Source organism: Grus americana, chromosome 11 (assembly GCF_028858705.1).
Source record: "Grus americana isolate bGruAme1 chromosome 11, bGruAme1.mat, whole genome shotgun sequence".
NCBI classification, from domain to species: Eukaryota; Metazoa; Chordata; class Aves; order Gruiformes; family Gruidae; genus Grus; species Grus americana.
In genome coordinates this window covers 8,534,540-8,549,946 of record NC_072862.1, presented here as the reverse complement: position 1 = coordinate 8,549,946, position 15,407 = coordinate 8,534,540, and the positions used below count along the sequence as shown (strand labels likewise).

Here is a 15,407-nt window from a genome sequence, read left to right as displayed (position 1 = left end):
CCAGCAATTAGTGAACAATTGCTTTAGGGTTTATTTCTCAGCAGGAGGAGAATATATTTCAGCTTTCTCCCTGTATAGCTGTTGGAGGAAAATGACTCCTGCTAGTCATCACCTACCCCCCCAGCACTGCGTCGGCTGCGATGCTATCCACCTCCAATTCATCAACCAGTCAAGTTGATATAATTAGGAATCCCAAAGTCAATAATCTGATAATCTCCAGTGCACAAAGGCTTGTATGTAGGAGAAGTGATTCCAGGAAGTCTGCAGCTCAGATCTGCGCAGGAAAAATGCCAGATTTTAAAAAAGAAACAGGCAGAGACCTGGAGGAGAGAGTGCTTCCTAATCCTTCACTGGTGACATATTTTGGGCCATCAGCTCTGCAGTAAATGTTTTCCCGTACAGTCATTTAGTGCCTTCAAACCTTCCCTTTACAGTCGTAATAATAATGTTCAATTACTGGTTCTGCTCTATAAATAAATAATCTCAGTTTAAGGAGACACGCTGCTGGGTGAGCGGTGCTGGCTGCAGGGGGACGTCTCGGGGGCCCTCGGAGCAGCACGCTCCCTACCCGCTCTCACGCATGCCACTGGCCACCGTGAGCAGGAGAAAGCATAAAGCCATATAACATTTGGCAAACATTTTGCAGTCGCTTTATTACGGCGATCTGGAGAAAGAGAAGTCTTACCTCCAGAAATTATGCCAGAAAAATAGGTCTTTGTAAAACACTTTGAACATGTAAAATGACTAATAAAGACTAGGCAGTTCAAATATTTCACGTTGCTCCTTAACAGTGTCAGGAGTTCTCCTTGGCTTTCTAGTTTTAGGGCAGGAGTGAGGGGTTGGGGGGGGGTCTCCAGCAAAGTGTCCAGCAGGTTCGTTCCCATTTTCCTCGCTCAGCCCCGAGTGAAAGCGTTGAAGGCCAGCCCATGTAGTGAGCTGCATGTCCCTTACAGCCTGTCTTTGGCCAGCACAGCTCCAGGCGAGACCAACACGGTTTCTTTTTAAGATCTCACCATCCTGGAGGAGTGGCCAAGGAGTCCTCAGCAGAGCAGGGATCTCCTCTTCGCACTGGTGGGGGATTTGGGGTGCATGCCCAGGGAGGCTCCAAATCATCTGCCAGCAAGCTGCCAAAGTCTGCTGCTCAGGGCAGACGTGCTCCTGGGAAAAGCAAGTGGCTTATATAAAAGTTTCATCAATTTTAAATGACAGTGTTATCTTTCTAACAGGATGTTTTAGCTGTAACATGCTCTACATAAGCCTTTTAACTCGCCTTGTCAGGAACCGTTCTGCCTTCTTCTGGTGCACACAGCAAGCCTGTCGCTCAGCAGGCGTTGAGGGGAATTGTTGGAAAGCCAAACGTGGAGAAGCGATGGGAAATCATCCCATTTTTCCTTTCCACAGCGGGATGAGTGATGTTCGGGGTCATGTGCCGAGGCACTGCCAACTGTCTAATGCACAGCTGGGACGTCAGCTCCCCCAGGGCACCGCACGCCCCGAGCCCCTGGCCACCGAGGACAGCTGGGCTGGGAAACGAGCGGACCAGCCTTGAGTCTGAAGTCAGGATAAATAACAGCTCCTGAATACTGAATTAGGGGATCCATTGCCATTGCGTTGAAGCCCGGCATCAGAAGAAGGAGGGCTTCCAGCTGATCCTGTAATTCAGCTGATGAACCTTTGTCTGCCTGAGCTGGTGTGAGAAGCATGTGCTCTGCTGGAAATCATATCGCTATTTTTTCTCAATGTGCTAAGGAGCCAACTGATCTTTAAAACATGCTAATCTGACTTGACAGTGAAGGCTGTTTATTATTGCACAGTACCATAATAAATATAATTTCTGTTGATTAAGGTAGACTATGGGATTTACCTGATTTCCTTAGAAAAATATACCAATAGTGCAGGTCAAGGCTACAAGGTCATAGAGGGAATATCCCATAACAAGAGCAGGGGACGTGTCTGAAACCATGTGGAAGAAGGGTGATCTTCCAGCCAGGCTGGACTGGACACAGGAGATGTGCATTGCTCTGGTCTGTGCCAGGGAGTTCAAATAATGTTCCTTCCTCCTCCTCCTCCTCCCTTCGGTCTATGGCCTCATCGGGTGGGCTGGCAACTGCTTCGCTAGTGCACATGGAATGAGTGCGATGCTTGCTTGGGGTGTTATCCCACACCGACCATGGACCATTGATCCAGGCTGAGGACAGGCATTTTCCATTTCCCTGCAAGGGTCCAGGTGGATGTGAAGGCACCGACCTCCCATTGCATCATCGTCGGGCCAGCACAGCACAACACCCACTGTCACGGGAGGGACGGGGTGCGCAGGGCATGGCTGTGTTTTGCCCCGCTCCCGTGCCAGTGGGCAGGAGCAGCCCGGCACAGCTACAGCAGCAAAGATTTGTTGTCTCAAGGGCACAGTGTTTCTCCCGGCTGCCGCTTTTCCGGGGAAGGCAGGCGCAGCACTGGCTGTCGGGGCTGAGCCTTGAGAGGCAGCAGCCGTGCAATAACCAGAGGTAACCACGTGCTGTGGAGATTTATCTAATATGAAGGGGAAAGGCGATATGCATGCACACTGCAGATGGGGCTAGCGCTGAGCGTGAATTTATAGGCAAAGAGTAAATAGGAACGTAGGGAAACGCTTTCCCTTTCTCCATAAACTTTTCAATTTCGGAGAGGCCAGATTCAATAAAATTATCTCACAGATGGAGGTTTTATTGAATCTGGCCCATAAAGCTCCCATTACGGGGTTTACAACTGCCATTTACACAAATCCTGCTATAATAAAATACAGTGGTGTTTACAGCATTCCTGCAACTGCCACAGAATTACAGCGTGCACAAAACCCAACGAGTAAATCTTGGCTTAATGCACCAGGCACTCCACTGACAACATAAAGCAGCAAAACTTGGGGGAAGAAAAAAAAAAAAGGAAAAACACAGAGGTAGGAGGAGAAGTTTGCCTGGGCAAGAGGAGAGTTATGCCTGCTACTTAGCCAAGACACTCCAGGGAAACACCAGAGATTTACAGCCCTCACCCTGCTCTCCTGCAATGCAAAACATAAATATGCTTCCAAAAGGCGCTGCAAGGCCTCTGCACGCAGCTGTGGGAACCAGCCTGGCATTACTGGCAGCTGGGTGATCCCAGCCGTTAGCAGCATCTGATCCAGCCACAGCAGAGAGCCAAGCTCAGGTTGGCCGAGCCCTTGCTGAAGGTTGGTATAAAAATCCCCAGCTGGGTTGTTCTGTTTCTTACCTGCCTTGTGGGTGCTGCTTGGGTGGTTGTAGCAGAGTAAGGGTGGAAACTGTGTGGGCAGCCCTGGTGGGTTGTGGCTGGAGAGGAAGGAGGCCAAAGGGTTTGCTGGGTGAGTGAAAGCATCTGAAAAGCTTCTGATTAAGAGCTGAACATGGTACTAAAGGGTGAGTAAAGTCTAGATACAAACTGTCTGAGGAATTGAGATTTCAGGTGCCTAAGTGCATCAAAGATGCTCTCAGCAGAGGAGAGGTAAAACTAGGAACTCTGGAGGAGATTCTTTTTGAGGTAGAACAGCCTGAGCAGTGTTTTTGGGCATGGCACTGTGGCCTTGGTGAACAAATATGGTGGTACATGTACATGCTGATTTTCAATACTTGATTAAAGGAGATGTATTTCAATTGCATATCTTTCCTCTGCTTGTCACCATGCAGAGAGCTGCAGCTGAGAGATGATGGTGCTTCCTTTATGGCAGGTCTGTCTTGCACTGCAGCCCTTTGGTTGCCTATTTATTGCTGCATTAATCTTTGTGACTCCCTATGCATCTGTAAAACACTTGTGTTTGCAACTACATTAATTAGGCCAGAAAGCAGGTCAGCACTAATTCCTCCTGGTCTTCTTAATATATTGTTTTCTGACATCACCTTGCAAATTAAACTGAGATGATTAATACTAATTTTCAGAGCTGTGCTATGTGTAATGGCAGAAACCTCTTGTATTTACAGAGAAAGTGTCTGATTTAAGATGAAGGAGCACTAGTCAAGTTACAGTAGCAACACTTATTTCATGGCACATATTTAACAAGTCAATTCACAGTAAAGCTCAGGTTTCCTCTTTTCAGTGAGCTCAGCATGAAGAGCTGATTCAATCAAAGTTTTTTATCAACTTTCCTTATTGTTGGGCATGTAAATACCTTTGCAAATGTATACTTGGTGATATGCTCTGGTCACACTGGAAGTGAGTAGCAGGGTGGGAACTTAGATTATTCTCCTGTTATTCTCTGTGCTCCATTGTGCTCAGCACATCACTTTGCAGCCGGGGAGGCTCTCCCTGCCCCAGTGCTCAGGACTTGCCCCTGTAACCTGGCAGTGTCTTGGGAAAAGATGCATATGTAAAGCTGAAGTCCAAGGAGGCTGCTGAAATGCCTGGCTTTGCTCATGCTGTGAAGTGGGAGAGCTCAGATTAATGGTGTGTTTTGCAGAGCTTTGTGCAGGAAGGATAGGTCTATTTTTTTCTATTTATTATATTCCTGTATTGCTTTTACTGAATCATTCAGTCCTTTATTTTGCCATTACATCTGCTTGCTGTGTAATTTTTCAGTGTCCAAGAACATGTTTTCTTTTCCGGATGCGTGCACTGTTTGTTTCCTCTGGGTTGCTGACTTTTAGCTTATTTAATTGTGACTGGGATCAGGGGTTTACTTGTCATTTCCCATATCTGCCCCACTGTAGATCTCAGAGTAACTGCTAAAGCTGATGGAGCTACTTCAGATCTATAGTGATACGATCAACAAAATCTAGCCTGTCATTTAATTTGAATTACAATACAACCACATAAATAAGCGATCCCTGCTTATGCTCAGGGTCTTCCAAGGAAGCCTACCTCGATGATGTTTTAAGACATCCATGCCTGTTTCCAGTTCCTCTATCTGACCCCCTGATATAAATATAAATGCTGATGTGTCTCTCTGGCCTGCACACTCCCTCCTTTACCTTTTTCTCCTGGACAATTAAGATGTGATATGGATTTGCATCAGAACCACCCAAGCTCTTTGTTCCTGTCTCGTTTGCCTGAGCTTATCCGAAGTCTTGATTTTTTTCTGTTTTGCTGAGTGTCAGTTTACTGCACCTCTATCTTGGGTTACAGTAGTGATTTAGGAAAAATAATTAAAAAGCTGTTGTATTTTTTCCAAGTCATACAAGAAATGGAAGGGGGACAGCACAGTTCTGCATATTGCCATGGAATGGCATGGTGTGCACATGAACTGTCTTGGTCTACTATTGCTACTCCTGGTTGCTCCTTATAAATATTTCTGCCAGTGTTGTATTTGGGTTAAGACTGACTCATTATGGTCAGTCAATATTCACACTTCTCTTGTCCAAGTTTGCCTGTCAGTGGGATGATTTAAATCGCACAGCCTGGGCTGTGAATCCCAAATGGGGTTTGAGACAGGAGCGAAGGGCTGAGATGTCTGGCACAGACAAACGGTGATGTTTCTGTCTGTGTGTGGCAACAGGCCTTCAAGTTTTGTGGTTCTTTGTATCGGCTTTTGGGAAGGGTGCAGGAGTAATGTCTGGCAATGCTTTGAAAGCATGGAGTGATGGATAACCTGATCCGAGGGGGCCGGTGCTGCAGCGAGAGCTTCTGCGTGGATTTGCTTGTGGTGGTTGCTGAAATGAAATAAAATAAAAATGTTGTTTGTTTTTGACAGCTTTTTGCAATCTTTGCATTTGCAACATGCGGTGGGTACTCTGGAGGACTGCGCCTCAGTGTGGACTGTGCAAACAAGTCAGAGAGTGACCTCAACATTGACATAGCCTTTGCCTACCCCTTCAGGTAACCCGGGTTGGTTCGTGGCGGTTCGTTTGCAGGGAGGCAGGCATTGGGGGCTAACGCGAAGCCCGTTTTCAGTGGGGTTTTCCATTATTTCTAGCAGCTTTTGATTAAGCACCAATCTGGGGCTCCTGAATTCTCCTCACAATGTTGTTTAGGCTCTGGGTGTGCAGGAGGAATGAATTTGACTACACCTGGTGAGGATGGGGTGGTGGGAACTGCTGGAGAATGGGAGCTCAGTGAAGAGGACAGCAGTTGTGGGCATGGCGAGCCCCATAACGGTCAAGACAGCTCAGGGTTGGAAAGTGGTAGGCAAGGAAAAAGGGGATAAAGTAGCCATTAACTGTGATGTGGCCATTAACTAAGCTGGAAATGAGGGAGGATTCCCAATCACTGGAGGAGTAGCAAGGATCTGGAAGAGCCACTCTGTGGGGAAGGGGAAGCAAAAGACAAAACAAGTTTGAACTAGAATTTTGAAATGCTTTTGAAAATTCTACTAATTGCCTGTCTGCATCTCTTGGTGCCAGAATACTTGAACCTTGGGACCTAGTGACTTAGGAAAACATTTTATTTTGTTTAAGTATGTCTGAAAGCTGTAGTTAGATTAAATATATATATAAACATTCATGCCACTTAGGATCCTGCTTCAAAAGAACATCCAGTCTTCTCTCTTTAAAGATGTCAAGTCCACTCTAGAAACCTTTCACTTCTGTATAAGTGATTTCTTTAAGGAATTGAGATGATTAAGAAAAGAATGCATAATCCAATCTCAAGCCTAGTACACTATGACTCAAATTATCTTGCTTCCTTGGGAAATCACATGCTGTTTTGCTTATGATTGCTATGCACAGACCAGAGGTAATAGCATCTACTTTAACATGTTCTAGAACACAGCATCTTCCAAACAGTGGAAACTGAATTTGATTCCTTGAACTGTTGTTCTTCCTTGACACACATTTATTACTCCAAAGAGGCACATTGCCTGGTATTACAAATATGTAGGGTTTTTGTCTTGAACTTGTCTGCATTTTCTTTCATTTCTAGTTAGTATGCATGAGAGATCGTGAAAATTGAGTTATGTGAACTTGTAATGTGATTTTCTTCCAAATAGGTCATTTCTCTAGCATTCATTACAGAATACAACCTACAGTAAAGTGCTTTTAATTTGCATCATTATAAAATAATACTTTATATATAAAGTTTATAAAACAGAGATGTAGCCAGTAAGTATCTCCTGGTGTTTTACCAGGCATGTCAACCATTGGTTTTAGAAGGATGTGGCTGGATCTGCAATTTCCCACAGTCTTGCTTATTAGAAAACTGGAAATATTGCTGGGTAACTGTAGCATTCTAACATGTTAGAAAGATAATGCAAAATAGGGTTTACTGGCAGAAATGATGCAACTGAGGCTGTAGCTGGCCCTTGAACTGTCTGTGTAGCTCCCAGCTGTGGCTAGGAGTGCTTGGAGCAGTGGGATATGACAAGGAGCCTGCACCTGAAGATTGGGTGCATGGCATGTACAGTGGGATGGCTGGCCACATGAATCATAAACAGTTTGGGTTGGAAGGGACCTTAAAGCCCATCTAGTTCCAACCCCCCCTGCCATGGGCAGGGACACCCTCCACTAGCCCAGGTTGCCCAAAGCCCCATCCAACCTGGCCTGGAACCCTTCCAGGGATGGGGCATCCACAGCTTCTCTGGGCAACCTGTGCCAGTGCCTCACCACCCTCACGGGGAAGAATTTCTTCCTAACATCTAATCTAAATCGACCCTCCTTCAGCTTAAGGCCATTACCCCTTGTCCTATCACTCCATGCCCTTGTAAACAGTCCTTTTCCAGCTTTCTTGTAGGCCCCTTCAGGTACTGGAAGGTGCTATAAGGTCTCCCCAGAGCCTTCTCTTCTCCAGGCTAACCAACCCTGACTCAGCCTGTCTTCATAGGAGAGGTGTTCCAGCCCTCTCATCATCTTCACGGCCTCCTCTGGACTTGCTCCAACAGGTCCATGTCCTTCTTGTAGTGGGGACCCCAGAGCTGGATGCAGTATTCCAGGTGGGATCTCTTAAGAGCAGAGTAGAGGGGCAGAATCACCTCTCTTGACCTGCTGGTCACACTTCTGATGCAGCCCAGGATATGGTTGGCTTTCTGGGCTGCAAGCATACATTGCTGGGTTATATTGATCTTCTCATCAACCAACACTCCCAAGTCCTTCTCAGGGCTGCTCTCAATCCATTCTCTGCCAAGCCTGTAGTTGTGTTTGGGATTGCCCTGACCCATGTGCAGGAAATATACCTGTAATTTGCAGGTGAGAAGGGAGATGACACTTAGCCAGCTGGTGTTCTGGGAGAAGCATGAAGATGCTAATTTTTTATGCAATTTGGAGCTTTGCATGCAAACCTGCAGAAAGTTTCCAAAAATGTACAGACTACATGGGGTAGCAGATGTGTGCCTGGAAAATCTGGCCTGGTGCTACCTGTGGAATTTGGTGTCATTTTACTGTTTAATCTAAATATTCCTGTGACTTCCTCATGAATCTGCTCTTTCTGCTGTTCTCCAGTGCTCCTTTCACAGAATGGAGAGGGGATGCTCTAAAAACAGATGTGAGCTTAGTTGGGCAGGTAGTATTTCATATTGGAGCAGCTGATACCTTTGGAAAAAGCAGACACATTTTAAGTTCAGGCTCCCTCATCAAGACTGATTCTGAAGCTTATCTGCCTGCATGGGCATGTAGGCTTTGTGTAGGTAGGATGAGTTTCCCACCAGTTGTCTTGCATCCAGGTCTGAATAAGTCCATATTCAAGTGGCATTTTCTTTTCAAATGCTTTCAGCGTTCTGATTATTGGCTGACGACTGGGGGAGGTGTAGGTGGAAGGAGAGATCTGCCAAGCATCTATTGCAGTACTGTTGTGGCTGTCAGCAATGGCACTTAAGCAGTTGCATACCTGAGTGCTGCTTTTTGAGCTGTGTCTTCCAGCATGACTTGAAATAAAGCAAGCCATGTAGCTGTCTCTCAGCTGCTTTCATTCCTGTTGCTGTGAGTTTGAGGTTTTGCTTTCTTCTCCTAAAGCTGAACTGCTAGACCTTAGCTAGTTGATCACTAAGTGTCAAGAGCTTTAAGCAAGTAAACAAAATTGTAAGGCTCAACGGGACTGCTTGGCAAAGCAAGAGGACTTGGATGTTTTGGAAATTAGATTGAAGGAGCCTGAAAATGTTCCCGTTAAAGCAAGATTAGAACAGGGAGGGAGTTTTCCAGACTGAAAGGGAAGGCACTTGTGACCATGTGCTGCTGGGGCCCATCCCTTTAAAAAAAGGGAGGATGCAGGAGGGCAAAACCAGTGCTGATGGGGTCTGGGGATGTGTGATTAAAACATACTGATTTCCAAGCTGACTTCAAACCAGTGATTCACATAGCCCCAGGCAAGTCCTGACTGTACTGAAGAAGCATTGCACTCCACAGCAGGTAGCTCCAGATGTTCCTGCAAACCAAGGAGCATCTTCATACCCTTTTACTAAGATTTTTCTCAGCCCCAACTTATAAGTTGCAAAAGTCTCCAGCAAACAATGGAAATGAATTCAAGAGAAATTATTAGTTCCAGTGGACAGGGAGTTTGAAGGATACAGTTTAAAAAAATCAAGAAAGAATTAATATTAAAGTTCTGGTAAGGTGATAGTTGTGCTTGGCTCCTGCATTATCATACTGCCATTGTGACTCTGGCAGCAGGAACTTGTGGAGCACAAAAAAAATTCCCCAAATGAACCCCTGCACAAGGTGGTTGCTTCTCATTTCTGCCAGAATAGCATTCTCTCCCCAGTTTAATTCTGGACCTGGATTCATTTGCCCTTTGAAAAGGAAGAAGCGAGGAAGTACAGATAAGTATGCTAATCACTCAAGTTCAAATATGGAAAAGACTTCTCTGGTTCTGCACTAGCAGTTTTTCTCAGCATTAGGATCTGTGCTTGGTACAGTATCTATTCCAAATTTGGCACACATTAGGGTGTTCATCAACTTGACCCTCACCCCAGTAATGATTCTTTGAGTGTGTGAGGGGGAATCAACATCTTGGAATTATTTTTTTACTCTCACAGTCCATCACCCTTTCAGATCAGATTTGTCACTCATCCAAGTGCCCTGAAGCAATATTTTTTCTGTAGTAAGGGTCCTGGTGAAGGTCCTATTTGTTTATTTCTATTTTTTGGATTCCAGCAACATTTTTGTCATTTACTTTGCTATTCATTTGTCTTACTTTGATAGTAAGTGGTTGAATAGACAGCTACTGTGCACATATTTGTTGCTGATATTCATTGTTTTAAGGTGCTTTTTAACCAGTCCTCCTAAAAGCAAATTTTTTTGGTTGTCAGCTGTCAGGCTTGACTTACTGAGTCTGTACTGAAGACTTTTTCTACATAATTGTTCACGTCACAAACTTAATGTTTTTCTTGTAACTGGCAGAGTGGCGCTGAAATGTTTGGGCTTCAGCTACTGATTTAAATGAAACTTTGCATAGCAGAAGTGCTCTTATGATGCTGTGCAGAGAGGCAGCACACTGCCAGCCGGGGATATTATCCGCTAATATCATCACCTGTTGCTTTGTGGTTATTGCACTTCTGCAAATCCCTGTCCTGACCAAGGGAGGAATGCTCTGCTCGAGCCTGGCTGTGGGGTGATGCTGCACAGGGCTGGTGGCAGGGGTGAGCGCTGGGAGCAGAGGGGTTGGGCTGCACGGGTCTGCAGTGCGATGGGAAGGGAGGAGCATTTCAATACAATCCCATAAGTGTGCTGTCTGTTAAGTCTTGAGGCAGATCCTGAACTAAAATCTCTTTGCCTTTAGCTTTCGAAGGTGCTTTAGCCCAGCCTACATAAACAGGGTATCCCCAAGTTAAATGCTGCATGGGAATTGGTTTGCAGTATATCTTGCCTTTTCTTGTGGCATTCATCCTGCAAGCTACTTGGAAAACATTGGCCGAGAGGATCACATGGTTAAATTTTAAACACAGTCTCACCTAAGCCAATGGTTAAGGTAAGTATGTGTGTAGGCGTTAGGAGAATTGAGCCATAGTTCCTAGTGGGACAGACTGGGATTGCCTGGTGGTGCTAACATGAGAGCCTGATGAAAGGATATGTCTGTGCACATCTGAGTCACAGCAGTGAGCAAAACAAATGTTGCATTCCATTTTATTTTAAATAACCTATTAGTATTGTTCCAGTGTGCTAGTAAAGCTGCCTGGAAGTAATCCTTGCTTCTGATAGAAAAGGAAATTGTATTTTATGGGAGCTTTTCATTCACTCTGTAAGCATCTCATTTGAATAAAGACATTCTCATTGAGCATCCTTTAAAGTCTATGCCTCATCTGCATGCCATGGGTAGGCTAGTCTTTCATTTGGAATATGACAGCCAGATCTAAATTGTCTACTTAGAAGCTACAGATGATAATTAAGAAAAAAAGTATCTAACTTTGTGCTTTGCAACTATCTTTCTTTGGAAAAAGCCTCTGTTAATATTAACACATTTCTGTGCCAGAGCGTACTAGCTTTCTTTTTTTATTATCCATTTGCAGTAAATCTTGCTTTAGAATTCAGTGGAAAACATTTTGGCCAAAAGGTTATAAATGTCTATTACAGCTGGGAGACCAGGAGCTGCTGATAAATAGGAAGTCTTTAAACTAAGTAGTTGCCTGCAACGCTGACTTTCAGGCAATTATGGCAGGCTCTCCTCCCAGCTGCCTTGGACTGCCAGAACAGTTGAGGGTGGGAGATAGGGAGTTTAACTAGATGACTTTATTCTTTCCTAAGGTTCATGTTTTATTTTGCACGTCTTCATCACACAGAAGATGACCCTTCTGCAAAGGTAAATTGTGACCTCGTAATGCTTCTGTGGGTAGACGGAAGCAAAAGCAAGCCAGCAGAAGTTGCACTAGTTCAGGTGTGCTCTGTGCCAAAATGTAGATGTCCCAGTTCCCAGGTGGATTTGGCAGAGCTCCTGGGAAGGTGAGAGGCACTGGTTAAACTCTGCATGACCCATTCCAGCTTAATGAATGGAGAAATCTCCATCCTGGAACTCCTTAAATCAAAACTTGGTGCCTTTTGAAAAGCTGTGCTTTTGCACAAACAGGAGTTGCAGGGATGGTTGGGTGAAGTTCAGCAGCGAAGAGCACAAGCTGCATGGTCGCAATGGTCCCTTCTGGCTCTGACATCAGTTGGTCCAGAAAAGATGCATCAATTTAGTCCCTTTTCTTGCCAAACTGACCACCTCATCTAGCATTGAACTGACAAGGAAAGGCATTCAACAATACATCAGTGAAGCTGGAGATTTTCATTGATACTCTGATTATATAAACTGGCTCTCCAGGATGGGCACTGAGGGCTTGGTCATGGCTTTATCTTCCACAACAATTTCAAACCCTGGTCTCAGCAGTGCTTTTTGTACCTAATTGCGGCCTCTCGTTGAATAGGTTTGCCTAACAAGGACTTCTAGGTTTTAACTACTGTTAGTGGAAACTGAAAATTATGTGAGTGAGGAGCCTAATGTTGCATCCTGCTGAGCAAAACTCAGGAAATAAATCCTTCAGAATATGGGTATCTCTAATTGTGACACCTTCACAAAATTCTCTTCATGTTTAATGTGATGTAACAATGCAAAGCAGACTGAAGCATTAAGATGTGTATTTAACTGGGAAATATATGTTATTTTTTCTTAGCTGTGATTGTACATTCTGATAATTTATAGGGCTGTCCAGAAAATTGCAGTTATTTTTAAAGTCTCTTTTTCCACTGGAAACAGTAAAAAAAATTTATTCCATAGTGATATGAATGCAAGAACTTTCTGAGCTATTTAAAGTTTGGCCCCAGCACATGGCTTCACTGGAAGTGGAGGCATCAGACACCTTGATCAAGTCTCTGTACCACAGCAAGTCCATAAGCAACCTGAACGTGGATTTTACATAGCCCAGCTGAGCGCTGTAGTCAATGACCTATTGGCTTAGAGCTGTTTGCTCTTACATGGTCTCCTGGGCCAGGGAAAAGGTGATTCAGGTCTGCAGAATAAATATATTTCTTTTCAGCTTTGAATGAACACAGTTTTTATTAGGAAAGAGTAGTTCACACTTCTGTAACCAGCTCTAGTTATTATTAGAGAGTGAATGCCATAAGTCAGAGCTCTGATATGATTTTTGTTTACTTGTGCGTGGCTACAAAACTACTGAAGTAATTAAAATCTGCAAATCAGTGTTCTTCAGTGTCCATGGGCCTTCAAGGACCACACTGGCTCTGGGAATACTGTCTTTGTTTTTTCTCTCTGTTCCTGCAAGTTATGTGGGATGTTTTGGTTTTTTTACACTAAGAGGACAGTAGAATGGGAGAAAATGTCTGTGCTTTTGAACTTGGACGAGCCATGGTCTGCAGTAGTGGCTGGCTGTGAGCACAATGTAGAATTTAATTTCTGTTGTCAGTGAGTTTGAAATCATTGCTGGTCTGATTAAAACAGATAAAAATAAGGATGACTTTTGTGGCTTTTCTAGTTTTGAGTGCCTCTTCCTGACCCCAATTAGTCTTCAAAACCCACTTTGTAGAAATCTTCAAGACTGGCAACTTGGCCGAAGAGTGGTTATTACTGGCAGTTTGCACTTTTGTTTGAACTATGGAGAAATGCAAGTACCCTTTTCCCAGCAGCGATGGACTGGGAGATGCTGCCAGTCACCTGATGCTTTGTTCCTGAATGAGAGCTATAGAAAACCACTAGGAATCTGATACAGCCACATCTTCAACTTCTCTTTGAGGCTGATCTGCAGTGCATGTGATCCTTAGCACAACTGATGCACCGTCATATGAAGGAAGAGATCATCCACCGCCCCCACAATTTGCTAGCTGATCTGAGTGGCTTAGCTTCTGTGCCAAACTATTTTGTACGCAGCCAAGAAGCCACAGCCCAAGGGTGGCTACGTGAGTGGCAAAGTCTTTGCTCATTCATTTGCTGCTGGTGTGTTGGGCTGTGCACAATGATACACTGCTTGAGTAGGTCAGAGAAGGAGGTCTGGCTGCCAATATTTGTAAAACTGTAAAGTCCCCAGTCTGTTGCACAACCAGGGAGAAGCTGTTGCTCCAGCCAGTAGGCTTGTCACGGGGCAGCAGCTTTGCAGACAAGATGACTTTGTCAGATGTTGAGGTCTTCTCAGTTGCTGCTGTACTCAGTGTTCTCCAGCTTCTTTGTAGTTTTTAATACCTTAAAGCTTGAAGCAAACACATCCTTGAATGCTGAACTGGGGCCATAGAGGAAGCTTGTCTTGCAGCTCTTCAGACTGGTCAGCTGTTGTCTTCTCTTACAAATGTCCGTGCACAAACACTGCATGAACACAGAGCTCGTGGGCACACAGCTGGCTGGGGAGTAAATGGGAAGGAAAGTGGTAGCAACTCTTTTGAAGATGGTGTCTGTAGAGAAGGGAGAATGCTGCTGCTTAAATCTTTGTTAAATTGTAGAAGCTGCTCTTTTGGCACCCAAAACTGATTGGATTCTTGATGAATTTGGATGGTATTGAACCATACTGGTTTATTTTGCTTCATAGAGTCTATATTTGCCAGAAAAATTTTTCATTAATACTTTAGCCAGAATTTGTTCTTAAAGTGGAAGTCACTTGTGGATTTGTTAATATATGCAGCGTTTTCACAATTTGAATTTTTAATATATATTCATTAATAGTCTCTGCGGTATTGTGCAGTGATGGTGTTTTATCTGTGCCTGCCACAAAGGCTTTTTCTAAAAGTCAAACGTTTTACAACTTCCCTTGCAAATTTCTTTTTGCACGTTTTCATGCTGCCAGTACTGAAGCAACCAAAGCACAAACCCTTCGGCTTTGCTTTGTTTGGCAATTGATCCCATACCCCAGACAGCATGTGGTGACCCAGCTAGGGGACAATCAAACACTCGTCCTTCCCCTTTTCCCTGCTCCCAAATGTGTGTTTGTGCAGCAGCCCCGAAGGTTTCCCCAGGACTGTAGGGAAGTGGATATGTAGGATGTCTTTGGTCTCTTCTCACACCTGGTTTCTGCGTGAATTTATTTGCCAAGAGTTTAATGCAATATTTCTACTTATTGAATAGACTCTGGAGAGGGTGGGCATCCAGCCCCATCCAGCATAGCCCCACTCAGTGAGGTACCTCTCGCTGTCCTGTCTGGACTCCTAGAAGTGACACTTCACGGGTTACTCAGTGTGAAGGTGCTGGCAGTTTGTCCGCAGGTCAATCAGCAGTCCTGCAGGTCTGCCTGGGCTCCTGCCCTGTGTGCTGCTCAACCTGCGAGTCAGCCCACGGGCTCACTGAGAAAAGGGTTTGACATGTACCTCGGATGAAAATATTTTGACTGGGAGTTTTATTGGAATCATGCCGTAAAACTCTACAGAGGACTTAATTTGATTGCTTTAAGTACCTTAGGACAATATACTTGAGAAAACTATAGTTGAAATACAAAGTTTGTGTTAAAATACGATACAAATGAATAAACATTGCTGCATCTTCTGTAATTGTTCTTGCATTTATCGCAGCTGGTCTTGGAGGTGAAATTGCTGCTTTCAGGGTTTATAGACCTAGATTAAACTGTATGTGAACCCCGCTTCTCACAGGGCGAAGGA

General features: G+C 44.5%; 1 protein-coding gene across 2 annotated transcripts in view; it reads left to right on the top strand.

Annotated features, from left to right (window-relative positions):
* The window catches only part of SYNPR (synaptoporin), a 109,771-nt gene that overhangs the window by 73,876 nt on the left and 20,488 nt on the right, over positions 1 to 15,407 (top strand). For both annotated transcript variants that reach the window (XM_054838671.1, XM_054838673.1), the window contains one exon: positions 5,672 to 5,796. In XM_054838671.1, coding sequence (XP_054694646.1) covers positions 5,672 to 5,796 — 125 coding nt within the window. The remainder of the gene's footprint in view (positions 1 to 5,671; positions 5,797 to 15,407) is intronic.